The 27,330-nt window shown below is 44.6% G+C and overlaps 1 protein-coding gene across 1 annotated transcript; it reads right to left on the bottom strand.

Moving 5' to 3' along the window:
• Positions 1 to 532: 532 nt before the first annotated feature.
• myo1ea (myosin IEa) lies at positions 533 to 26,386 on the bottom strand. The gene is made up of 29 exons (XM_068741519.1): positions 26,270 to 26,386; positions 24,363 to 24,506; positions 23,395 to 23,484; positions 22,228 to 22,322; positions 20,088 to 20,175; positions 19,034 to 19,123; positions 18,339 to 18,470; positions 18,027 to 18,161; positions 17,809 to 17,941; positions 15,302 to 15,498; positions 15,107 to 15,187; positions 14,403 to 14,489; positions 14,225 to 14,308; positions 12,800 to 12,967; positions 11,910 to 11,995; positions 10,330 to 10,411; positions 9,799 to 9,905; positions 8,731 to 8,829; positions 8,457 to 8,601; positions 6,586 to 6,700; positions 6,328 to 6,497; positions 6,089 to 6,234; positions 5,200 to 5,346; positions 4,806 to 4,963; positions 4,560 to 4,649; positions 4,243 to 4,447; positions 3,700 to 3,735; positions 1,842 to 2,008; positions 533 to 1,761 (listed from the first exon to the last, which is right to left on the bottom strand). Exons 1-29 carry the CDS (start codon positions 26,384 to 26,386, stop codon positions 1,685 to 1,687), a joined length of 3,471 nt encoding a protein of 1,156 aa, XP_068597620.1. The 3' UTR covers positions 533 to 1,684.
• Positions 26,387 to 27,330: the final 944 nt, after the last annotated feature.

Here is a 27,330-nt window from a genome sequence, read left to right as displayed (position 1 = left end):
GATCTGTGGTCTCACAATTGAAAAATTACAATGACAAAGCCGGTTTAAATTACCCTAATAAAGATCCCACATTTAAAAAAGGAAACTAGTAATTCTTCAATGCTACAATCTAAAACAATTTATAAAATCAATTTCTGACTGAATGGGAATTGTTTTTTTAAATGCTTCATGAAAGAGCAAGAATGCTTTTTAGTTTACATTTGAACTAATCTATGAAATTAGTAAGACATTTACTATCTTAGCTTCGCAATGGCTTATTTCAGCAATTATTTAGCACGTTTTGATCAGAATGTGTATCTTGAAATAAGATTCTGTCCTGACAGCACTGATGCACAGTGGGTTCCCTCAGGATAAAAAAAACCCAAAGCAGTTAAACATAAAATATTCCATGCTCTATTAAAATCTATTTGTGGTATTGCACATGGATGTTTTCAAGCATCCAAGATCAAACTATATTTGATGGATGCAAACGATCTGACAGTGTTCCCAGCAGCTTTCACTGACGAGCGTGAGAGAGTGTTTTTGATTTAAGAAAAAGGGATTAGGAATGTGTGAGTAACGACACCGGTGCGGAAGGTGTGCAGAAGCAAGAGGAATTATTTGTCGTGTCAACTTTTGCAGTTGACAAAACAACAATCCATTAAACCTAGTAGTGTGTGAGACATCTTACTACGTGTAACTGAACTTTTTTTTTTTTTTTTTTAAAGCAGATAGAAATACAATACGAAGCTCCTTCAGAGAAAATACATCAATTATACCCAAACTGGCAACCGGTTCATTCCTAAATACGAACACATATACAGAATCAGATCTAAAATGCCTGTTTTATCACTTCATGTAAACAAATCCTTCTTAGTAACTCGGCGACTCGTCCTTCATAAACTGGACTTACTGGCTGTGGCATGAATCTGTGATGCAGTCTGCATCCAAGGTAGTACCTGTACCAATAAAGTGCTCATACACCACAGACAGCATCTCAGGTTACAGAATACACATCCAAAAAGAAACAGGAAAAATAAAAATAAAGATGCGGGTGGTTTTCCAGGCTTTTTCTTTTACACATGTTGACCAGACATAAAATGCTATATTGCTTTGATATTTTAAAATCGTTAAAAATCACAGTGCGATGATTTTACCAAAACTCCTTTAAGTAACTGCAGTTTAATAATCAAAATAAATATTTCTGCTAAAGCAGAAGCCGCTTCGGTTTTGACACCGAGACCAGCCGCCTCTGATTCAGCAATCAAACCTTAAAGCTAGAGAAATCAATGCCTTAGAATAAAAAATCACAGCCTGGCCCCAAAGATTAAGCATACTTCATTGCAATACTTCAAAATGTTGAATCCTCAAAGAGATATAAATGACAGAAGAGCACAGAGAGCTATAAATACAATAAATAGTTTTGTTCAGTACTCAAAGGGATGCAGGGAAAGGAGACGACACAGTCGAGCAGTCTCGTCTTTAAAGCCTCGTCTCCAGCCTGATGGTCTTTTGGTCTGGAGTAACTGAGCTACATTCATGTACTACAAAAGGCTGTAGAAGAGGAAGAGGAAGTGTGTTTCCTTTTTCTCCTCAAGGAATCTCACAGTGTTTCTGTCTCCGAGTGTGAGCTCCATCCCGTCCTCCTGACCCCTCCAGCAGGGATGCAGCAGACTCGTGCCTTCATGCAGGGGACCGGCAGCTCCTAGATCTTGGTGACGTAGTTGTTGGGGAAAAGTCCTTGCTTTCCCCGAAGCCGTCCCGTCCACCACCCGGAGCCATCTAAAAAAGACGAGAGCAATCCAAATCTGACATCCTCAAAGAAACAAAAACATCTACAATGCATCTCAGCCCACACGCACCCTCCTTGATGACGTCGATGACATCATCGGCATTGAAGCTGAGTTCGTCCGTGTCCTGAGCGTCGTAGGCGTACAAAGCTTTACACTGAGGCACCTGGGGTTTGGGTTTGGGTGCAGGTTTGGGCCGCCCTCCTCCTGGAGGAGGCCTGCTGTCTGGTCTGTGGGCTCTGGGACAGTAAAGGGAAGGAGAGAATCATCAATAATGCACGAACACTCACATCACTGTGCTGCAGCCACTTCAAGGGAATTAACATCCACACAGCATCTCCAACATAAAATGTGCGCCCCATCTCTGGGCTAATTTAACATTTTTAAGCAGCTTCTCATGAATGTCACACACATTTTATGGTAGTGCAACAAGTAATCATTTGCATAACGTTAACAACGCTTCCTTCCTGCATTTCAACAAACTGCAGTTGTTCCTAAACCAGCCACAAGATGGTGACTGAATTTCAGGGAGTCATTGGGAGCAGAGTCGGTGTTCCCTTTCAGATCGCGCTATTCTACAGATTTATGCGTAAAGACCCACTTAATATTGATTAAATGCATTCCTTGAGGTGTGGGAGATCTTAAAAACAACACAAAAAGATATTCCGTGCAAAATATAGATGATCAGATAATGTTTGCTATTTTATCGAATACAAAAATAAAATAACATGGAGTTGTAGGGGAACATATACCGTAATTCCCGGTGTACAAGCCGCTACTTTTTTCCAATATTTTGAACCTTGCGGTTTATGCAACGACGCGGCAAATTTACGTATATTTTCCCACTTTCTTTACGAGCCGTGTTTCGTTAAAGCCTATTTATTTTCGTTACAAAATTAACGCCCGCCCGCCCGGAGGGAAAGCCCCGCTGGCGCGTAGCTGGGGAGATCCGCGAGAAGCGCCCGGCGCGCGTCCAGAGTCGCCGCCGCCGGACCGCCGTACCCGGTCCCCGCCGCCTGTCCGCCATCCGCTACGCGGCGTCGGACGCGCCGCGTAGCGGGGAAGGAACCCACCCCCTCGACCTCCCGTGCGTCCCCACCCCTGCCGCACCACGCTCCCGCGGACGGAGGATGAGGGGCACGGGGGCAAGGGGGACGGGGACACCCCGCCAGGCGCGCGCGCGCGCCGCGCAGCCTCCGACGGGCGGAGAGGGGAGGGCGACGGGGCGAATTATCCCCCAGCCGCGGCTCGAGCCCGGCCCCGCTTCGCACCCCAGCCCGACCGACCCAGCCCTTAGAGCCAATCCTTATCCCGAAGTTACGGATCTGATTGCACTTGTGGCTTACGAATATGTGCGGCTTATTTTAGTACAAAATATATTTTTTTTTTAATTCAGTGGGTGCGGCTTTTTCACAGGTGCGCATAATAGTTCAGCAATTACGGTACACATATATACACATTTTTCATTCCATAGTAAAAATAAAAGAAATCTATTCTGACCCGAGATCCAGCCTCTTTCAAGTTTAATGTTAGTTTTTATGTAATCCTGCCGACAAACAGGGACATGGATGAAAACATCCATGCTGTAGCAAGAGATTAGAACAGATTATGTTTCACCTCAGTCACAGTAAGAAGAATGTGGAATAGAAAGTCTATAATATGTAATATTAATATATAATATTAATGTGTCTAAAATAAGTAAAATATTCATCAGCTCTAAGAACACAGAAGCAACTTCCATCCCAACAGGATCCTCCACTGGAGAAATGGAAGATCCTCCATCACGTTAACATGTAAAAAAAAAAAAAAACTTTTATGAAAAAGACGAGTGGAAGCAGAAAACGAGAGGTTAGCTTCAGAATGCAGCAGGACTCCTTTAGCCATTTTGAATCTCAACCACCACCCAAAACACCACAAACACTCAACTCACATTCCTCCATTCGAAGTTGGCCCTCTGTCTTCATTACTATAAAAGAATAAATCATCCAAATTATAGAAACAACAATGTTTGTCAGCTTGTGTCCACGGTTAGATATGATACAAAATGCAGAAATGTGACAGACGTTGATCCTAAAACCTCGCCACGCTCAGCAGATCAGCTGGGAAATGTACGGTTGAATAAAACGCCACGGATCGGCGACCGCTTTGACATGCATGTGTTTATAATGAGTAGGAACTGGAATGGGAGGGGGGCCTTAAATGTAATCCCACCCCACCTCACATCACTGTGAAAAGCCTGAAACAGTTGAGTTTAGCAGCTATTGGAGCCATCTGGTACTCAACATATGAACATATTAACATATGGATCAGTTATCCGCTGCTCGTCACTTTCATTTGAAGGAAGTGTCATCTCAACAGAGACGCATAAAACACGGGAAGCTCCAGCTGCTCCTGCAGATCCTGTGTACATTAATGCTTCACCTTTTATATTATTACTCTCTTCCGTGTGATCGTTCATGTGATCGCGTCTCACCCTGCAGCTCCTTGATCCGGGACTCTCAGGCAGTCTAGGTTTGGTTGAGGCCGGCTGCCGCCCCGCTCCTTCGCCTGGTTGCCGTTGCTGGGTAAGAACGGCCGCGTCGAGTTGCGGGACGAGGAATGCTTCTGGCTGTGATGCTGCGAGTTCCTCTGATTGGCTGCGTGGTTGGTGTTTTTCAGGTTGCCGTTCTGGTGAGCGGCTGCCGCAAAAGGAGAAGAGAAACAAACACACAAATAAATAAATTCTCCCTGTGTGGTATAGGCTGCATAGATTCCAAAAAACAAAATTCCAATCCTATGTGGACGCGTTACCTGGAGGTCCAGGAGCAGACCGAGAGGGAATGTTGTGGTGAGTTCTGGACACATTGGAGCGAGCCTGACTGAAAGTCTTTTTGTTGGGGCCTGAGGAGGAGATTTGAAACATGATTTAACTTTAAAAATAAAAGACAATTAAATGTAGGAGTCTATTATTTTAACGTGAGACTTCCTGTGAGATGTCATTGAACTCATTGTTCACCGTGTGGCACCTCGGGTCTCACCGGGTCGGTTAGAACTCACGTGTATTCTTGGGAAGCCCCGGGCCGATGCTGATCTGCAGAGATTTGGTGGAGGGCTTCAGTACAGGTAAGTCTCCCTGACCCTGGACAAACAGGACCTGCCGCGAGCCGCCGCCACTCAGGAAGCCCCAGTTCTCCTTTTTCAACTTCATCTCCAGTCTGACGGACAAGAAAGAAACCATTTCTTTCCATGCTTTTGCCAAATTGTATACATATCTTCATAAATGATTCCAAGGGCTTCCGTTTGATGCCGTTTGGTTGGCTTAAACAAATGAAAAGATATCTGCCAAATACATTCCAAGGTTGTGGATATACTGTATGTCTATATAGAAGTGATGCTACCGATTGCGTCCAATCCCCGGCAGCGTGTGGGTTGACTTTGTGTGCTTCCTTACGTGTTACTAAACTTGAGTGGTAGCTTCCTCTGGGTTCTCTCCTCGAACCTCCGGGCCAGCAGGCTGATGAACTCCGTCTTGAAGATGCAATCCAGCAGGCTGTCATACTCCTGCTCATGCAGGATCATGAAATCATCCTGCATTGTGCTAAAAAAACAAACAATAAAAAAAACACACAAACAGTTTCAGAAATGTTCAAAGACACTCTGCGAGCGCTAAGATGGAGACTCGGAATGAGCTTTCCTCTTTGCACAGGACCCGCAGGAGCGGCGTGAGGCCTCTCAAAGACCTCTCGTCTCAGGACGGAAGACGGATTGAGCCTGTAACCAACACGCTGATGAGCTTTTTACAGCTCCTGCCCTCGCTCGTTGCCCCAGCTGGTCCTTATTACCCCCCCCCTCAGTCGGCTGTTGTATGATTTATACCTCTAAAAAAAAAGGTTACGCAGAGTTCCACAAAGGTCAAAGAATCTGTCAGTTTCTTTTGTCTTTCCATAGTAATGATCAAATATTTCTGTCTTTCTCAGGAAAAACATGCAGTACAGTATACTGTATACAAGTTTTGGACTTAATGCACTGCACATGTTTTCAGCGTCCCTCGTGCAACATTTACAGGAAACTGGGAAGTGTGCAATTGGAAATCCAGACTGAGACTTTGAAGTAGATTCACGATTCTGAAAAAAGAAATGCGTTCAGATGAAATATTGGGTCCTGGTTTAACAATCTGCAGCAGGATGAAACGCCGCTGGCTCCGTTTGGAAACGGCTCTTTACCTCTTGGCATCTTTTACTAATCATGCAAATACATTTTTAAGATGAACTGAAAATATTACAGCCCAGTCTGTCCCAGATTTGAGGGACCTGCTTTTAAAGGCAAGCAACTCTTTGTACCTGAGAGACACCGCCAGGATCTTCTCCACTTCAATCCGCCTCTTCAGCACCTCCATCACCCGCCCTTTATCTGGTCCCTCTTTCACCTTCTCTCTTCCGATCAGGAACACAGACTTGGGGGTCAAGATCAAGTCCCTCTTAATCCCCTAAATACAACACAAATGGTGCAACAGATGGTAGTAAATGTTTCTCCAGGTGTTTGGCCACAGAAACAGGCTCCAGACAGAAGCGGGCCTTACCTTGAAGCGGCGGTCATATTTTGTGACTTTGTCTGCAAAGTCTATCTTCTCTCTCTTGCCCAGGAACTGTCGGAGCTCCGGCCTGTCCTCCATACCCAGGTAGTCGCCTACGAAGTTCCTGTTGAGGCTGTGCCGCCGCCTCTCCTTCCGGTTCAAGAGCAGATCAGACGCTGCACAAACCCAGAGGAGGCGAGTGAGAGATGGAGACGGCGGCAGATGGAAGGGCAAATAAAGCTGGAAAGATGCTACTTGACTCACCCTCTTCCCTCATCTGGACATACTTCTTGCGGGCCACGTATTTCCTCCAGGCCTTCTGGATGGTCCTGGCGTAGCCGTCAAACTTGCGTTCTCGCGTCTCTTCCAGCAGAAAGAGCTGAGAGCACAAACACTCAGTTCCTTTAATAAATGAGACCCGTGGAATAAAAGAATCCTCGGCAAACAGAACATCTGAGAGGAAAAAGTTCTTATATTTTCACTAGAAAAATGTCCTCCTCTGTGTTTTTAAATCAGCTCAGCAGGGAAACAAAGAGATGGAAGTCTGTAATCAAAGATTCAGACTCATACTATTGACAACCAGTCTCAGCGACCCGTCCTCTCCGGATGAGGCTCTGCTCTCTCCCACGCAGACTAAACACGCTGCCCACCGCTGCAACAGGCCCGACAGCCACAGTGGGGCGAGACGGGAACAAACCACACACACCAAACAACATCAAGCGCACACCAAGTCACTGATTGAGGCGACGTCATCACTGAGACTTCATTAGATGACGAATCCCAGAGCAAACAGCAGGCGGAGTTTTTATTGCTGTTACTCGGTGAGGAATTAAAACTGAGGAGAAAACACTTCAAGTTTAACCTCCTCCTCACAACCGACTGATTATTAATAGATCTGCAGCAACTCTGTGGTTTAATGACGAATACAGTCATTCTTTTATTGCCATGATTATTGTTTTGCGTTTCTGTTTGCAACCAGCACAAGACGCACCGGATGAAGGGCTTACTACTCCATAATGCACCTGTGAGGAGACAGAAGTGCTTATTACTCAATATTATAACTCTTCCAATGGGCATCAGTATCAATAGGTTTGTGTATTAAATGTTAATTCATGAAAATACAGCAAAATCATTGTAATATAAACTATAGCTTCAAAGGAAAAGCTAAAAAAGATATTAATAAAGATCCAAAAACGTTCTTTGTATCTGAAGGAAACAGATAATCGATTATCAGAATCGTCACTGTTTTCACGATCATCCACCAACTGAAAAACGGACCTGATCTTATCTGGGCTGTAACCCCCCCAGAAAATATCTCATTAATTCTGGTACACGAGATTAGAATAATCCCGTTTTATAAAATTAGCATATAAATGCCAGCTCTCGCCTCTTTTACGGCCCTAAACCGTCAGTCAGCGCCGCCACTGACAGACAAGTTCTACATCTGGCTCAAACCTTTCTCATTACATCCCAGAGAAAACGCTTCAGTCACACGGCTAATTAGCTGCTGTCAGAGTCTTATCAGACGGGGGCGCTTGTTTTGAGAAGCCTGGCAGCTCATTTCAACATCCACCCCGTGTGATATTTACACTTCATAAGCGGCCCTCATTGACTCCGGCCCCTCGGCGTTGGGGGGGGGGGGGGCTCCCGGCGAAACGCGGCGGCAAGAATAAGTAGAGGCATTCAGGATCAGCTGGAAGGCCTGAATCATAACTGAGACGTCTGTGTGTTAGCGTCCACACGCTCTCGTGTGTGAGGACGCGGCGGCTCATTTGTGCATGGCGTGTACAAATGTTAATAAGCAAAAGGCTTCGCACAAGAGCTGCTTTCACCAGAGGCGATATGCTGGAAAGGCGACAAGTCATTACGATGCCCCCCCCCAAACGCTGCAACCACAGCCTGCACTTGTGTTCAGTTCCAGAGCCGCGTTGACTCAGTGTTGACGCAGCGCTGACGTGGTATGAGGGTCGGGTTCAGTCTCCTCCCCTGCTGCAGGGATTCAAGCACCGTTTGGGACACTAGTGCCCTTTTACGGTGTTTAATGTAAAACTGGATTGCATCACCAGCAGACGCAGCCAAGTCTCGGCCTCTTGTAGACGAAAGAGCAGGATGTGACAGCAAGAAGGCAAACGCACCGACTCGGGGGCTTTAATGAAGATCTTGGTGCGTCCAAGCTGGAACTGATCCTGGTCCATGTTGACAGACCTCATGAGATGAAGGATGCCTTGTTTCTCATCTCCTCGCCATGTCGGCCAGGACTCCTTGGTCAAAATGGCGTACCTGAGGACCAGAGGGTACAGCACAGATTAAGCATTTTGCATGAAGCATGAAGACACAGGACACAGGTTGAAAAGCTGAACCTATCAGCCAATCAGGTGAAAGCGCAGCGAAAAATAAACAGGAGCTCACCTGTTGAGGAACTTCCTGAAGACTCTCCGGTAGGCGTAGCCAGCACGCCTCACCCGGATGTTTTCCTTCAGACCCAAATACTCCACCTGGTGCTTGACTCTAAAGGCAGAACCCAGGACTAACATTAAGATCAAAGATTAAAAAAAAACTTTGTCGCCTGAAAAATGAATGACTTAACGGAACAAAACAACTGCCTATTAATTCTCTGCCGTTTAAAATGTTGATTATACTGGTCGAGGTTTTAGTTTCCCCATCTTGAGGAGCGCAGACATCTGGAAGGAGCTCGGCAAAGAGCTGCTGCTCATTCGCAGCTAAAAAGGAGTCAGCTCTGGTGGTTTGGTCATCTGGTTGGGAGGCCTCCTGGACGCCTCCCCTCTGGAGGGTTTCCACACACACACACACACACACACACATATCTCGGAGGAGACGCAGCGGTAGACCCAAAACTCTCTGGAGGGATTACAGATCTCATCTCGCCTTGGGCCACCTCAACGCTTTACTACGAGCTGGAAAGCGTTGATACGAAAAGGATGCCTGGAATACGGGCTTGATGCTGCAGGAAAGCAACCGTGGAATGGATGGACCCACAAAGTTCATTCCTCGTTCCATCCATCCATCTTCTTGTAGACCAGACGACCTCAATCGTCTCGTCTACAGCCGCTTATCGGTCTTGCAGGACACAGGAGTTGCTGTATTCCAGCTGTCTAAGGGCAACAGGCAGGGAACACCCTGGACGCGACATGAAAGACAAACGACCATTCACACACAATCACACCTATGGACCGTTTGGGGTGAATGATCCACCTGCACTGCATGTTTTTGGAAGTGGGAGGAAACCGGAGAACCCGCAGAGATCCCACACGGGCACGGGGAGAACATGCAAGCTCAGCACGGATAGGAATCAAACCCGGAACCTTCTCACAACGAGGCGACAGCCACACAGATCTTTTGTCTCAAGTTGACTCCAGCTCAGAACTGATGTGAAAGGTGCTCTCTAAAGTCCATCCCACATGTTGCTGTGAACTGGAGTTACATGTGTTTTTTCCTGAAGTGTTGTTGGTCTCTCACCGGCTCTCCTCCCAGTCTCTGGGCTTCTTGGTCTCGTTGGGTTTGATGCAGCGGATGTAGTGTGGAGTGCATTTCATCAGCGTGCTCACCAGGTCGTTGGCTTGCCTCTTAAGGATGGAGAGAAATAAAAAGGAGGATGAGGCGTGGACCAACGTGCGGAGTGTGAACTGGTAGCTGGAGAGATGTCAGTTCACTTCCTCAGCACTGCTGAGGTGCCCTTGAATACGGCACCGAACCCCACATGGTGCTCCGAGGGCGCTGCCCATCACTCCACCATCTCCATTAGTTACATGTCTACAGGCCCTTTGTGTGTGTGTGTGTGTGTGTGTGTGTGGCCTCAATGGGTGTTTAGACATCGAGCGTATAAAGAATTTCCCCACCTAACTTTAAGAGCAATGATCAAAGTGGCGTCAGACTCATGAATACGCAGCGGCGTCAACGTCAAGCGCTGAAGCAAAGCGACATTTAGCTTTTCCCACCACACCCCGATAAGAGCAGAGACACACACGGTACACGGTGCTGAACACACACCTTTATTTTGCTGCCTGCTGTTGTGGGTCGGCCTTTCTTTTCAGCGTGAAGGTTTTCTGGAAACAGAGTTCTGATGAAGGTGCTGTCAGAGGAAAACACAGAGGAGAGACTGAATGAGCCAAAACAAATAAAGTTTCAGTATGTGCCCAAAAAAAAAAGCTGTCAATGATTAAAGATCCAAGGACCTCTGATGAAGGTCATTGGTGGGAAAGTCTGAGGCCTGGGAAGGCGTGAGGTATTTGTGCGTGCTGTTCTGTATTTGCACCAACACCTTAATGTGCAGAGAATCTCCCACGGCTGCACAGAATTTACGGTATTTCAAAACAGGCTTTACTCTTGATCGGAATTTGGCCTTAAAAAAGACAGAAATAGAACGTCTTACAATATGATTAAATCTAGGAGGTTAAATAACATCCTCTGAGCACTAACGGTCATTTCAGCAGCAGCCTGCTGTAGCAGGTCAAGGCTCTTATTCACGTGTTAAATATGGTTCTGAACTGGTTTACTCTGACACCCGAGCTTAAACTACTTTTCTAGACCATTAAAACACACTCTGATTTACCGGATCTCATCCCTGCCCCAGTTTCGAGCTCAATGGTTTAACTCCCAGGCATCAGCGCAGAAAGAAGGGAGGGCAGCCGGGGGAGACGCCGGCGCTCGACCTCCCCCAGTGGCGGGTGGCTGTGGCACTTTTAACATGAATAACAGATGCTTGTTTTGGACTAGCATGGCATTATAGCGGAGTACAAATCCTGACCAATCAGACGTGTGCTTAATCTGCAGACATCAAAGACTCTGATCCCGCGAGGCCGATAATTAAATCGCTCCCTTTCGCCCAAAAACCTGAATTCTGAATGTTATTTTCCTCCGTTCTTCCTCGTTTTAATTCCCTCGCCCTTCTGGCTTTCTCCCACAGGAGTATTTATTTGGTTTAAGCATCTGACACAAGCCTGGGACACAGAAGAATGGAGCAGCAGGCTGTGTGTACAAATAGAAGTCTGACGATACTGGCCTCCCTCCTCTCTTTAGCCCGGCTGCTATGAAGAATGAGGCTGCTTCCTTCCTTCTCAGACTTCCTTCATGTGCGACTGTGCCAAACCTTTTTATCACTGTGTGTGTATACACGTTATTGTGCTATGTGCGGTGCACATAGCAGCACATGCACAGGTTTTCCAGCACGTGTCCATGTGGGATTTTGACATTCCCTCCTTTCATGCCTGACAAAACACATACAATGGGGACAAGCAGTGTCTTGAGACCTGCAGGGCTTCCACATCACAATGCAGGCTGTTTGCACAGATGGCCAAAGAAACCCCAAGAAACCAAAACGCTGGGGGGGGAACAGGGCTCCACAATGCAGCCCCATAGGGAGACGGCAGACCCTGGACAGCTGCCAGACGTGATCCAGGGCAGAGGGCACCACATCCCAGGCACACACACTTCTATTACGTCCCACCAGTTTCCATTAGACTGAAATTTCTTTCATTCATTCAGGCATTGTCTGAATGAACGCTGTAGGACCCCCCCCCCCCCCCCCCCTCGCCACATGTTGGTGCAATGTGCAAAAAGTTGTTCCTTACATCCCACTGCTCTGCATCAACTCAATGAGGTCGGTGAAAAGGACGTCTCGGTTCCTCTCACAGAATCCCTCGGCATCGTAGGAAACCTGGAGGAGGAAAAAAAAAGATTTGTTCAACAGTCTAAGCTGAACCTGCATCAAAACGACAGATGGCTGATGGTCTGGAAATATCCTCTTTATGGGAAAGGAAAATTAAGTCCTGCAGACCCAAGCTTCACGCCTACCGGGATTAGCTGTTTTATAAAACCGGCAGTGGCTTGAAAGTATATTTCTGGTATACTGTAGGAATGCTGCGAGTCCCTCGAGGCTCATTAAGCCTGCGGTGCAAGTGCCAGCCTGTGGCCACCGCACATCTGGAGAATGACACCGGTCAACAGCGGCCCGGACACTCAGAATAAAATCAATCACTAGCCAGTAAAAAATAAAAGAGCTAATGCCAGAAAAGACAGGTGATGATCTTCAATGGTCAAACTGCAAATTCTTAGACTGACTAATATGAAGGTTTTTGACTTGGTTACATAAGAGAAAGGATTGCATGCAAGGAGACGAAAACAGAGAATCTGGTCTGGGAAAACTTAAAAGGACAAAGATGACATCAGCTCCAGCGTGAGTGAACCAGCTGCAGGACTGGTATTTATAACAGATCATAGTCATAAGTGGAAAGCTCCTTTTCAAGCACTGTAAAATAAAATAAAATAGACATTTTAATAGCTTTCTATTTCAGGAAGGTGCTGTCAGCTCCCTGGCGACTGTCTGCATAACACCATCCTCTTCAGCTGATACAGCAGCGACACGCGTATGGAGGTTGTTGTAAATGCGAGACAAACGTCAGTGGAGAAACTAAATACAACTCAGATGATGAGTGTCGTAGGTGAGAAGTCTCAGAATGACCTTCCCAGCGTAGTGGTGGATGATGAAGCCCTGGTTCCAGCTGTTGAAGTGCTCGTGGGAGTTGTTCTGGACGCGGAGCTTCTGCAGCATGGTCTGGTCAGCGCCCTCGCCCACTGCATGCATGGTGGCACACACATCATCCAGGACGCTCATGATGCCAGGAGGATTCTGGGATGGCAATGAAATATTTGCTAGAATTTGATATGATCTTTACAAGACTGAGAATTCTTTTGTTGACAGTTTCCTGTTTGATTCGTTGGTCCCTTCGCAAGATTCAAGCTATCGGAAAACTTTGATCAATATTTTTTTTATATCAATTATGAAGCAAAAATAATAATGCAATGTCTTAATAGCCAATTGAATCACTGACATCAAGACAAACCAAGACCTTTGAAGACGTCACCTCGGGCCGTGTGTTGAATATTTAATACTGATCTAAATTCTTTCAGCAGACTAATCAAATCATAAATCAAATTAGGATAAATGCATGAAAATAAGATAGGAAAGCTATAATTTAAATCATAGCATGTTAAGGGCAGCCTCTTTCACACACTGGTCTCTTTTGCTCCTTTACAGATTGATCAATGGCTTCGGTTTGCACAGTGGAGACGGCGTCTCGGAGCCAATGAACACAAGCCGCTGCTGAACAGGACACAAGTAAAGTTGTCACTGGATTATCTAAAGGGGCTCTGGTGTAAACGGCTGAGCTGCCAGACACTGATACAGAGCCCCTGCTCTTCTGGAGGATTGTTATAAAGCCCTTGTTGTAGATTTCATGAATTAAACTCTTGTGGGGTGGACTGATGACATTCAGAGGCACGTAAGGGTATTAAGTCATGGGAATGGAGCAGAAACGCAGCGGTAGCTAACAATTTACATTAAAATAAGAGGACGAGAAAAACAAAACAAAATGTTTATCTTCATACCCAACTGCAGAAAATAATTAGTTTTTAGTTTCAGAATTGTGTTCTCATTAGAACACTTATTACCCCAGAATGGCTGTTTGCACTGATCTATGTGAAGAACCCCGTGGATTTCCTGCAGATACTCTGTTATACTACGTAGAATATTAAACCCTGGAAGGATTGTGATGAGGAAGAGATTACTTTGAGATTAAGATGAATTTAAAGATCTGGAAAAGATTCACAGCTTTTGACGGAGGTTTGGTTTCAGCTGCAGTTAAAGTCAACTTTCTTGATTATCCAGTCTTCCTATTTTTGTTAATACATTTTCAGATATGTCTTCAAATCACTTGTTTTGTCCAAGAGTCCAAAACCTGAAGAACTTTACTTAGTTGTAACCACATAAAACACTAATCAACATTTTTTAGGTTGTGTTCATAACTGTATATTTTTTGTAGAATTTTCACATTCACATTTTTAATCACAACATTTACATATTTTACTAAACGTTTTCATTATTAACTTTGCTTTCGATGAGATCACAGACGATCTTGTTGTTGAAGTAGTCAATCTGAGACCACTTGATTCCCTCCTGCACATACTCCTCCTACAAAAAGAGACCAGAGTGGAGAATATTAAGCGTTGGAGGAGCCTGGAAATAAAAACGGTCCAGGAGCTAGAAGGCAGCTGAGGAACTTTACCTGCTCCGCCTTTAGCGTCAGCTCAATGAAGATCTGCTGCAGTTTCTCATTCACAAAGTTGATGCAGAATTGTTCAAATCCATTTTTCTGATAAACAGACAACTTGGTTAATAATTTAATTTATCCGGTGATTATAAATGTCTTTTAACTTCTGCATGAGGAGCCTGTTTGGTGCTGGAATGTTTAAAGGAAGTGACCCATTGTTTGACCTTCTGCCTCAGCCTTGTAGGAAGGTGGGCTGTTGCTTCCCGTCTAATAATGCGGCTGACCTTTCCTTAATTGTGTACACAAAGATAAAACATTCTACACAAAGATGAAAGCGACAGAGCGGAGGGCTTTGTTCAGACACTATTAACAATGGATAATTTAATCTCGTGTCAGCGTAGACACTAACTTTTAGACTTTGGAACTTTAAACAAACAGCTAAGCAAAATAATGTAAAACTCTTTGATTTAGTTTTTTCAGTCCAATCAATCAACAATCCAGGACTAAAACTGAACAAACAAGTAATCAGATTAGAAAAGACGGTGAGGTCTGCTGTCTCAACCAGGAGACAGAACTTAATCCACGTACTTTATTAATTAGTCTTATCTTTGTGCTTAATCTCTTCGTGTGCCTTTTAATCTAATTACTGTGTTGCTGCTGCTGTGTGTGTGTGTGTGTGTGTGTCACCATGCAAAATAGACAACAACAAAAAAACCTACTTGGAAAATTTCAAATCCATAAATGTCCAACACTCCAATATTATACTCCTGGTGTTCTTTCACCATGGCTTTGTTGATGGACTGAAACCAAAAGAACATGCGAGACGTGATAAGATGATTGATGGTTATCGTACGTTTGCGTATGAACTGGAAGCTGTGCTGAACTCATGCGAGTTCAGAACCGTGCAGCGTTACCTCCACCAGAAAGTCAAACACTCGTGAGTGCAGGGCTTTGGAGAGGGCGTCCCGCGTGTAGCACGCCTGCTCCACGTTCAGAGTCACGTCAATCGACTCCACCGCATTTCCCCACTTGCTATCCATCTTCCGGCTGGTCAGCTTTTCCTTCAGACGGTTCTGGTCGATTCCAAGCAGAAACGCAGGAAAGGCTAGAACTATTGAGACAGGAGAGAGTGTGGAAAATATAAATAAATATCAACACTTACTATCTTTAAATTATCCACCAGACCCAGAAGCATCTTCAAGATGTTATTGATATTCAAGCAATCAAGTATTTTTTTTTCTTTAAGCAAAATATAACTTATTTCCATTTTGAAAAATATAATTACTTTCTGTTTCTTAGTCTTAGTAATGATCAATGAATATCTTTGAATATCAGTGAGGCGATATATGATGACGATGATCAACAATGAATAGACTAGTTAATGCTATTATGGTACTATATAATGTAATTATTGTGGTATTATAAATGGATAGATAAGCCAGCATTCTAGTAAAAAGTCCTGCTATGAAACAAAGACACGTTTCTATAGAAACCAGCCTGCAGATCAACATACAGGACTGAGTTCTCTAAAATACTTGTAGTACTCTGCAATGTCGAGTCGCCTTGTGAACTGCCTCAACGTCATCGATACAGTCTCATAAATCAAGCCACACTTCAAAGAAACTCTGCGTCTAAACCCCTGAACGAAAACATCCTCTGGAGAAACTTCAGAGCTGATGAGCTTTGAATTACAGCTGAAGACAAAAGAGAAGAAAACAAGTGTTAGGATCATTAGACCCCGACCTGGCGTGCATATATTCTCCAGAGAGCCCCTCCCTGTCTTATTAGAATTACTCACTTCCCCTTAGAGGAAATGGAGGATCACTGTATCTGGGAACGCTTCCGACTGCTGCAGTAGCTCCCCTCATGGCACAGAAGGGTGTGACTGACCATGCGTCTGCTTAAGTCATGAGGAAATGTCAAGCCTTTGTGCTCGACAGGAAGATCACTGATTGTACACAAAGACTTGGATATTGTCCTGATGATGGTAACGATAATGTTTTTATATCCGTGAGTTTGAGTTCTTTCTTCTTTATTAAGAACAAAAGATAAATCATCACATACAACAGTTTAAAAAACAAAACCCACCAAGGGTTGCTAAGCTACCTGTTTGCTACCTGTTTCTTGACAAATGGTTTGGTATTAATGCCGTCGTATCTCCAGGCACAAAAGCAAACAATGTTTTGTTTTATTTCTTTTTACAAGTAGGATCTCAGTTTTCAAAAGATGCCAGATGAATCGTGCAAACTGTGCAAATTGGCAATAGTTCCAAAGCGCAACGGCACATTCACAAACACAATAAGCCAAATATTTGCACAAGTAGTTTCCGCATGCACCAAGCAACGCCAACGCCGGTTGCTGATGCTCAGAACAGCCCGTGTGAACTTGGCCGGTGACGTTTCACATGGGGGAGCAGCGGTCTGAATATGTGCAACACGCTGCAGTTTAAGATCGGCGTCAGTGAGACAGGAGCGAGCAGGAAAGAAGGATTACGGAGCGCCGCTGTTCCATCTGCCCAAGAACAGACCAAGGCTTTGTGCACTAGCGACTGCACTCTCATCTGCATCGCAGCACAAAGCGAAGGGTAAAGAGGGAGAAAACGAGGCAGCAGAAGTAACTTTAGTCCAGATCTTTAACTCCAGACAGTTGACTGCAGGCCTGCATTTTAACGCCAATAAAACTTAAAGCAGGAAAAGTGGGGAGAGAGAGAAATACCCACTAAAGCCAAACAGAAAGGGCAGCTCAGGACACTGTGCAAAGACTTTCAGGAACACAAGAACACACCGAAAAGCAATTCTCCTCAACCTGATCACCAGCGCCATCGTCTTTCACCACAAAACCAGAGCAGCTGCACCCGTGTCTTTTTTAGCCCCATCGGCAGGCAGCATGGATATATTGATGGTGACGTTAAACCAGTTTGACCAGTCTATAATATCTCATCCACTCCTGTAACAAGAGACGCTTTCTCTAATGAAATACAACTGGGCCTGGATATGCTTTCATGCATCACCCCAGGTCAGTCTTAAACACCAAAATGAATACAATTCTAAAAATATCAGAAGGCACCGCTGGTGTGCCGCTAAGCTTTCATCAATAGTTGACAGGTTGTGCGTTAAACCCTGTAAAGTTTTACACGAAACAAATCTGCCTCACAGAATGAACCCAATTAAATATTATTACCAGAGAAGGAAAAAAAATACACAAATGATTAAAGTTCTTAAAGCAATAGACACCATTTCAGCACTTGGCTGTTGTGTGAAGAAGGCCGAGTAAAATAAAATATATGGAAGGCGATTTCAGAGATTCTCCCAGAAATGAAAAGCGGCAGATGCAAAGAACCCATATTCCTCGGTCTCCTCCTCACTAGCGATGTAGGAAAGCGAGTAAGAACCACAGTAAGTGCTGGCGTGAGCCGACGTACACTCTTCACTCTCCACAGCTGCGTAGTTGCCCGCTTCCTTGAAGCTGATATTCCCCAGGTGAAGGACGCCAGCCACAATCTGAAGCACCATGGCGCGATTCTCCGCCGAGATGCCGACCACATCCATGGCATGCTGCGAAAACAAAGTGAATTTTACACTAAATCACGACATCTGTTTGTTGCAGTCCCATTTACAAAGACAAACAGGAAGCTCGTACCACCGTCTCCTGGAAGTCACTCTTGTCGTTAATGTCGTCCACTTTGTAGGAACCAGACTGATTGAGGTACGTGTAGTAGTCCAAGGTCGTGATCCCAAGGCTGCTCTTCTGCTCCCTGCCGGCTCCTTCTATCAGCTGTTGAGCAGAGATCAGCACGCATGAATGCAGCAGTAACAGACCCTTTTTTGCACAAACTCTGCGTGAGACAGTGGAATTTTTATACGATGTGTGAGGAGAGCAGCAGCATCACCCTGAGATGTCCTCACAAGTCAAACATTTCTGTTACACTCTTCAGCATGAACAAAGTCTCACCTGGTAGAATATGTGGAAACTCCTCTCTCCGGGATTCCTCATGACGACGCGTGACTTCTCCAGAAGGAAGTTGGAGATTTTCCCTCCGTCTGGTTCCCCACCAGAGCTGAACTGGATCTCAAAGTATTTCCCCTGATGGATCAGAGAATGTTTGTTCTTCAGCGTCGGGGTGGGCTGCAATAACGCTTAAAGCCAGAGCTGGAAGCTGAAACCTGATCTGAACCCGACTGCCCGAGGTGTGCGAGTGCGTTTATAGAGAGATCTGGTCCTGCTTTGTGTCTGGCTCTCTGCTCCAGACAGGCCTGCAAAGTAATATCTGCTCCAGTCAGAAACACGATTCACTCAAAGACGTACTGTCTCCGGATTTGTGAGCTTGTGATACAAAAATCCAAATGACAAATGTGGATGTGAAAATATCACATTGTACTGCATTATTGTATTAACCTGAACATCTAACGACAGAATTCAGCTTCATTATTTACGCATAACTTATCCATGTTATGAGGAACTCATTCTTTAAATATAATTCACCTTCCCTTTTGAGCCCGAGTTTCTTTGTTAGCGTTAAATGAGGAGCATGACTGGTTCTGCATTATTTGTCTTGAATGCATTATTAGCCTGCTAAGTTTATCGATAATTGATAATAATAAAACTTCCGAGAAGCAGAAAGCTGAACTGGTGAATGAAAGCCTTACAAATCTGCTGGAGTTGTTGTTTCTCACAGTCTTGGCATTTCCGAAAGCCTCGAGCAGCGGGTTGGACTGCAGAATGATGTCTTTGACATGCTGTTGGGAGACAGAGACAGCGAGCCGTCAGCTACGTCACACACAGCTGGGAACAACACACACTTGGAACTTGTCGCTCGTATGCAACAGACAGATCCACTGGTACGTGACGCCACTTGGACTCCAACATTTTAGACCCCCGTCTAAAACAATATTTATTCTGCATGTCTTTTATTTTCCTTCACTAACAAACCTAAATACGGCACGTAATGATTATTCTTTGTGAAGGTGACAGACGTTTCTCACCCTCATGCCAACACACCATAAACAAACTGCATAAGAATGATGGGGCTGCATTGAAGCTGAGGGGAACAATCTGACGGAGCAGGAAGAGGTGGAGATGTAATGAGCTTCTGTGTGTGTGTGTGTGTGTGTGTTCATTGTAATGACTACCCTTTTAAACAAGCAACACCAATAAATAATAGCCTTGATTTCAGTTGCGTGTACCCTTAATGCCAAAAGTCGATTTCTGAACAGCTCTAAGTGGATTAAATAATGAAATCCCACTGCGGTCGTGGTGTAAGCACTTCCTCGTCAAACTTTAGATCTTCATCAAGCTTAGAAATTGGACATCTGCTGATTTGGGGGGGGGGGGGCAGATGGCTGAAAGGGGCTGGGTAAATCAGAGCTACTGATGGGCTGATAATGGGTGATGAGGATGAGCACTACTAGTTTAGGATTAAGACTAGTTATAAAGAAAGGAATGGAGCACAGGGTGTTTCATCCTGTGCAGGTGGCATTACATCATTTGTACAATTATAAAGTGATACTGCAAGTTGCACGAGTAAAATACAAAAATAATTACTATTGAAAGACACGCTAATTTCAAAACTTGAACGTTGGATTTGTATTTCTATGAGTCCAGTTAATAAAATGCCCCATTTACATCCAACCAATGAGTATCTCAGGAATCACAAACACATCACATATTGTTCCAGCAGAACAGAAAAGCAACGGTTCTCACCTGAACTTTGGGCCCGCCTCCCGACACCTTGGAGATGTAGCTCATGATATATTTGGCTGCCACCGTCTTCCCTGCTCCACTCTCGCCACTGAAAAGCACACAGCAGCATCGACTCAGACAGACAGTCTTTCCTTCTGAGTTACAATCAACCCAATGAACTAACGAATAAATAAATGTCAAGTTAAATGATTCAGGCACACCTGAATGGGGCCGATATTTTAGCCTCTCACAGAATAAAAAAACCAAACAAACTTTTAGCATTAATTGTTGCGTATAGTTAATGAATTATGGATCTTGTCGGCTTTTAGAAGAAAGACAATGAAAGACAATCTTGTTCCCATTGGTATTCCATCCAGATGCATCTTGTTGACTAATCAACTTAAATACATTTGTGAAACAGCAACTGGTGTGAGGGCTCAGCCGGGAACGTCCCCACATTAAATCTGCACCAATCACAGCGTGCACAGATTTTAAGATAGTAAAATGTGGATAAAAACCTACTTATGTGTGACATTTCATATTCATTTCATTTCAGCTGACCAGTTTGCAGGTTTATCCTGCTGAATAAACAGGTGACCCCCCCCCCCCGAATGAGTACACAATGAATGGACTCAATAAACACACGCGAGTTTTGTGCAGCTACAAGCATATTTCAACCGAGAGGCAAACATCGTGTTCGTCTAAACACATCTGGACAGCAGTAGGATGTTGTCTGTGTTTTTCAGTACGGTAAGGTTTCTGTGACAAACACAGCTGCAGGCTGTTGGAAGCTCCCAGAGGAAGTTATGGGAGCCACTCTTTAATACAGCTGCATGGTTGAAACCCTCCCCCTCGACACTTCTGAATCCTTGTGCATTGTCTGGGCTACCTCCCCACACTCTTAGGATTCAAAGAGACTCTGGGCTTTGGTTGTACTTTTAATTTCAGAAAACCTCCAGAGCTCCTTCAGACAGCCGCAACAAGTTTTATTCCCATTTTGAGCCCCAGGATTGGTCCCTTGCTTGAAGACTTCCTAGTCAAACAAGGACAGAAGTTAATCAATATAATGCAGAGATTACGGATTAACTTTCAAGAATCATTGCCGACACCATGAGAAGGATGCGCAGTGTCCCGTGACGTCAAAAAAGTCTGTGATTCCTTTGTTGCTACAAAACTGACAGGCTGTAAAAAGCAGATGATGTCACATGAAGTGAAGGAAGTAGCACGGTGGCGTAGTGGGCAGCGCTGTCGCCTCACAGCGAGAAAGTACTGGTTCGAATCCTATCTGCGCGGAGCTGGTATGTTCTCCCTGTGTCCACATGGGCTTTCTCTGAGTTCTCTGGTTTCCTCCACAACATGCAGGTCAATTGATTACTCTAAATTGCCCGTAATGTGTGAGTGGTTGTCTGTCTCTGTGTCTCTGCGATGCGCTGGCGACACGTCCAAGGTGTACCCCCCCCCCCCCCCCCTCATCTTGTCCAGAGATACAGCAACTCCCGTGACCCTCAAAGCAGAAAAGCTGCTACAGATGGATGGATGGGTGCTTTTTCCATGTTGCTTTTAATTCACACAATTTATATATTGTGTGAATTCATCGTAATTGCTAGTTTAGTCGATCACTAAATCCATCCCAGCACCTTTCTGTGGGATACTGAACAAGCAACTGCTGGCTGTCCAAACACTGGGAGGAAATGCTGAAACAGGGGTCATTTATCATGAGCTAAGCAGTGCAGCTACAAACCAGACGGCTGCACCATAGCATGAAGCCACAACCATGACACAGCGTTTATCCCTCTGCTGCTTTGTGGCTTAAAATCATTCTCCGACAGAAATCACACAGTGTCTTAAATCTACGTTTTAAAAAGACAATTTTCACACGTTTGAGCTGTTTTTTCTGCCCGTCATTTGCATTGCAGTAAGGTTGAGATTTAATACGCTTCTCGGTCAACTGCACCAAATTATGTGGTAGGACATGTTTGTTTTCCTGTCATAAACTGCAGAGGCTCAGCTGCACTTCAGCTCACAGATCATTTTGTACAGATTATTATCTTCGGCCGTTGACTCAGTGATAATGCTTTATCTTTTCTGCACTGTCACATATTTTAGTGGTCACGAGCCCCGAGTGCATAAAGCATGCAAACAATGATAATATTCTTCTTACCTGATGATGACACACTGGGCTTCACAGTCAATCATCATGTTTCTGTACATGTTATCTGCCAGAGCGTAGATGTGAGGAGGATTCTCATACTGAGCCTGAGAGGAAACAATGAGACAAAAAGCAGTGTAGAGGCTGTTCATAGAAAACTGAACCAGGAAAAACACTTAACAAGCAATCCTCTAGGTTTCTATTCATTTCATTTCATCCTGTTGAGGGCAATGGGGGGGGGGGGGGGGGGGTGGGGGGGGGCTGGAGCCTGACATTGGGTAGGAGGCGGGGTATACCAATACTAGTTTATTGCAGAGCTAGATTTCTATTATCACTAACATATCTGTCCAAAAACGATCCAAATACAAATATTTAGTCATGCTGTTGTACTGGATGACATCCTGTATTATGGTGCTTATTTAGTCTTTTCATTAGATGTGTGGCAATAAGTCATATAGAATAGTGTAAAGATCAACCCCTCCGAAGCCATGACGACGTATTTCCAAGATTGTGCAAAGTCTACCCTGATTCCAAGACTGTAAAACGTTTGCACTAATCTGGACTATTGCAGGAGCCAAATCCAATGCTCCCCAGACAAGAAAACAGCTTGGCACCTTCCTCCTCCTTCTTCCTCTTTCGGCTTGTCCCGTCAGGGGACGCCACATCAAATCATCCTTCTAGTCGATTGCATGCTTAACTCTGGCAAAGTTTTACGGCCGATTTCATTCCTGCCGCAGCCCTTCCTGATGGGATTAAAATATTATGTACAAATTCTGAACTTTCCTCTATTGCATTATCTGAAAAAAAACAATGGAAATCTGAACCTGTTGCACATTTGGACAGTGTGATGGTGAATTTGACACATTCAGGTAGGATTTCAATTCTTCCATTGTGTTGTCGGTTTTGAGCCCATGCCCACTCAGCAGGTCCGCCAGGAGAGGAGGCAGATGTGAACAGGCTGTTCTGTGAATTGTCCTGCCAGGCCTCTCGTCTATGGCTGAGTCGGGTTTCTGACCGCAGCATCTGCGCCAGCCCGCTGGAAAGTTCTCACCCGGGTTATTTCAAAGTCTTTGTCCCTCAGGCTGGTGTCATTGTAAGGCCTCATTCGGTGTAGCGACACCGAATGAGACAGCAGAAAACATTATGAAAAAGACCATCGCATTACAGTATCCTACTTACTGCACCCTGATACATCTCCACTTCTTTTTCACCAAAGTATGGCATCTGCTTGAAAGGATTGATGGAGATGAGTACAGGTCCGATATATGTCTGACGAGGTTTTGCATTAAAGATTGCAAAAGAGAGATCAGTAAAAATCCATGTGAGATCAAATTACAATCGCCTATAATTGATATAATTAAATGTAAATATTGTGTATAACACATATAATGTCCATGTATAATATTAAGAGAGAGCAGCCTTGGAGAATTAAGCGATTAGGCCAAAGGCTAAAAAAAAAGTATCCAGTGCTAACAAATGAGAGAACGCACCGGCGTGCTGCACGGCCCCGAAGTCAAAATGTAGTTTAAGGCAAATAAAGCGGTTATTGTGGGTGGCCTGCAGCGGCCCACAGTCTTGGCAAATGGACCGAACAGCTCCAGCTATTTATTCACCCAATTCAAAGGTCTGACTCGGAGATGTCGACTCCAGAAGTCGGTAAACTTCATAATCTTGGAGACCGGCAGGATAAGGAGGAAGCTTTATGTCCTGAGACCTCAGTGCTGCTTTTCAAAGGGGGTTATTCATTCATTCATCAACTTGCTTTTTACGTCATGAACAGCTCATGTGTGTGTGGCCACAGCTGCACATTAGAAACGCCAACCCTCTCATTTGTATGGCGCACTGTATGAAAATGACAGCTCTCTGAGCAGCATTTTAAATAGCAGCCACAGTAAAAAAGAAAACCCTGCAAAGTTCTTATTCAGAGAGGCTGTAGATTTAGGGAATCTGCTGTTTCTCACAGTCCTTCACATTTTGCACCAGAGTGAGATGAAACTAAATGTAGACTTTGGCGGAGCAGAAACTGGAGGTGTGGTTGGAGGTCTGCACAGAGAGGCCTTTTGCCCCCCCGGTCCCCTCAGCTATTCTAGCCAGAGCGGCGAGGAGGCGGGCTCGGATATTTCTCACCCGGGTGGGCCAAAGGATACAAAGATGTAGTCGTCCATGTATCTCTTCTTGAGGTTGTCCACGATAGCTTCCTCGTTGATCTTGCTGAGCAGCACCATGTCGTCCACCCCGCTGTGTTTGACATTGTGGCTCTGCCAGTGGTATCGGTAGTGTCCCCGGCTCCCCTGCAACAGAACACAAAAAACAGAAGTCAATGAGGATGGACTAATCCAGAGTCTGGCATCAAAGCGGCATCACTGAGCTGCAGCTGGTACGGTTTCATCACACTGCTGAGGTAATCAAACAGAGCGAAAGGCAGGGGGGGGGGGGGGGGGGCGCTGGTTATTATTACGGCACCAAAAAGTCCAAGTGTGCACATTTTCTGACCCCACTATGATGAGCTGTGTTTACTTTGAAAGAGCGCATGGTCAGATTCCCAGAAGAGCTTCATCCGAGTGTTAAAGATGCTCCGACTCAACTTTTATCCTAATAATATGGTTTTTCCCGGCATTCCTGTTTTTGTTTTGGCGGAATGCCTCTCCAGAGAGCTGAGCTCATCCATCATGCGCTGTGAGTCAGTGCCGTCTGGCTACTGTGGACGAGGGTCACACTGTGCTGCGAGGAGTGAGTCGCTTTCTCCTGGATGGAGAACAACTCAAGCCACAGGGAGCGTTGGGAACCTTAGGACGTGTGCACGTTAACTCTATCGGGAGAAGGAGGAGCAAAGTGGGAATCGAGCCAATAGCAGTGAAGGAACGCCAGTCATTGAATGAGTCTTAGCTATAAAGTGACAGGTTTGACACCGAGATCAGATATCCGTGGCAACCAGACGATGAATGAACTGCTGCTGGTTGATCTGACTCTTGACAGAAGATCACATAAGCCCCGCCTCAGCTGAGCTAATAAGTTATTGTGAGTGGGGAGGTTTCCACTTTAATAATTTCTCTTACAGCAGACAATAAAAATATACAAGTCAAATTACGCTGACTAAGCAATCTCACAAAATGACCCTTTGAGTAGCTGAAGCTGCTACTTGATAGAAGTAAGCTTTGCTTACAGAGATTGTGCAGTGCTGCCAGTTTCAGTACATACAGCATCATACAATGCAAGAATAGGTAACATTCACTGTCGAACTTAACGTTATGCATGATAGACGCCAAAGAGCAATAACCGATTGAAAAGAAGTAAAAAGCCTGAACATACATTGAGTAGAGAGAAAGCAGCAGCCAGCGAGCACAATAAACCAATGTGCAGACCTCAGTGTGAGCCTTTAGGAAGGAACTCTCCATTACTGAGCCAAACAGGAGTGGCAGCATGCTTTTAATACCCTCCAGGATGACTTCATTCTTTAAAACCACTTTACAGACTCGTTCATAGCATGGGAGACGATGAGGAATGTTAACAGCTCGTCAGCCTGATTCAGGGGCAGCAGAAAACGATTTCCTCATTAATGGTTCAGAAAGTTACTGCTGTTTAGGTGCTGCAAAGAGAAATGCTAAATTCCTGCCGTCGCTCATCACGACAGCAAAGTGACCCTCAGGGACAAAAAAAAAAAAACCTCCTCCTGACGATGAATAAAGACTGAGGGGGGGGGGGGGGGGGGGGTTCAAAAGGGTAATTCATGCCGCAGACAGTCGACAGAAAGAGAAACGGGCAAAACAGACAGAAATAAACTCTGACTGCATTAATTAACGTTAATGGTGGTGGAAAACTCGGAGCGCTAAACCATAAACCGACAATTAAATCTGCTTTACTTTCAAAAAAACAAAACTGTGAATTTGACTCCGAGGGCCATAAAGTGTCCAAATGTTTTCACACAGATTAAAATAAACACATTAAAATTTAAGGAGCCTCTCACTCATTAGCCATATGTTATGATTAGACAAGAGTAGAGGTAGAATTACAATGTAGATCTACTGTACTTTCGGCTTGTCCTTCTCCTTTTCACCCTGTCCTTTGCATCATCCTCCCCACCAGCCACTCTCATGTCCTCCCTCACTACGTCCATGTATCTTCTCCTGGGTCGACCTCTAGCTATGTTCCCTGGTAGCTCCATCCTCAGCATCCTTCTACCGATATAGTCCCTGTCTCTCCTCTGGACATGTCCAAACCATCGCAGCCTGGTCTCTCTGACCTTCTAAAGAATTGTAGGTAACGTACAAAATCAGACCACTTTATTGAGTCCTGCTCCATGGCTAATCTTCCCCCATGCTCAACAGCTAATCAAACAAAAACTAAAGAAAAGTACACGTGCACACCTAACTTAAAAGGTTTCATATAAATACATTGAATACTTTTTAGACACATAATTGATAAAAAAAAAAAAATGCAGAAGAAGCCTGGTCTCACAATGGAAAAGGAATGGAACAGAAATTCTAACCCTCAGAATCAGATAGTTAAGGAGGTCTTTCTTGATGTGCCCCCACCCTTCTATGATGCCAAAAAGTCCGTTTTGGCATAATAGATGATAACGTTGAAAAAGAATAGATCTAGCAATATTTTAAAAAGTTAAAATAAAATATATATGCATCTATCCCTTTATACAGATTTACCTACAAATATCCCCCCACCCCCACCACAAAGTTTAATGAAAATCAGTCAAGCTGTTTATGTGTAATCCTGCTGAGAGGCTGACAAATAAACAAACAAACAGATGCCAGTACAAACAATTGGCAAACTGCCTCGGCAGATGAAATAATAAGAAATAAATACTCAAAACTTGTTATTCAGACAAATACTGTTACTGCTTTGATGCCACTTTCTTATTGGCAGCATTTTTAGGGAAGATAACTTTTTTTTTCTTCCTGAAACAACAACTTCAGATAAAGTACTGGCTCAGCCACAAAGTGAAAACAATCAAACATGCTATATTTAGGCCCTGTGCTATGTCTGGAATGAAATCGTGCAGATTCGAGACAGGAGAGGCAATAAACTGGACACGTAGGAGGTGAACGTCAAATATGACTGGGATCCTTTCATCTGTTTTGATTTAGACCTCGTTTAATGGGG

Source organism: Brachionichthys hirsutus, chromosome 1 (genome assembly GCF_040956055.1).
Source record: "Brachionichthys hirsutus isolate HB-005 chromosome 1, CSIRO-AGI_Bhir_v1, whole genome shotgun sequence".
Taxonomy (NCBI): Eukaryota; Metazoa; Chordata; class Actinopteri; order Lophiiformes; family Brachionichthyidae; genus Brachionichthys; species Brachionichthys hirsutus.
This window is presented reverse-complemented; position numbering and strand designations above follow the sequence as displayed.

What these genes read in the sequence shown, in the direction of transcription:
- myo1ea (XM_068741519.1), bottom strand. Translation starts at nt 26,386, where the DNA reads ATGCTGAGGATGGAGCTACCAGGGAACATAGCTAGAGGTCGACCCAGG. An exon ending in TGTTTGACTTTCTGGTGGAG is followed by an intron (nt 15,188 to 15,301) that starts GTAACGCTGCAC and finishes TTTTGGTTTCAG; the next exon opens with TCCATCAACAAAGCCATGGT. An exon ending in TCCACCACTACGCTGGGAAG is followed by an intron (nt 11,996 to 12,799) that starts GTCATTCTGAGA and finishes TTCCTCCTCCAG; the next exon opens with GTTTCCTACGATGCCGAGGG.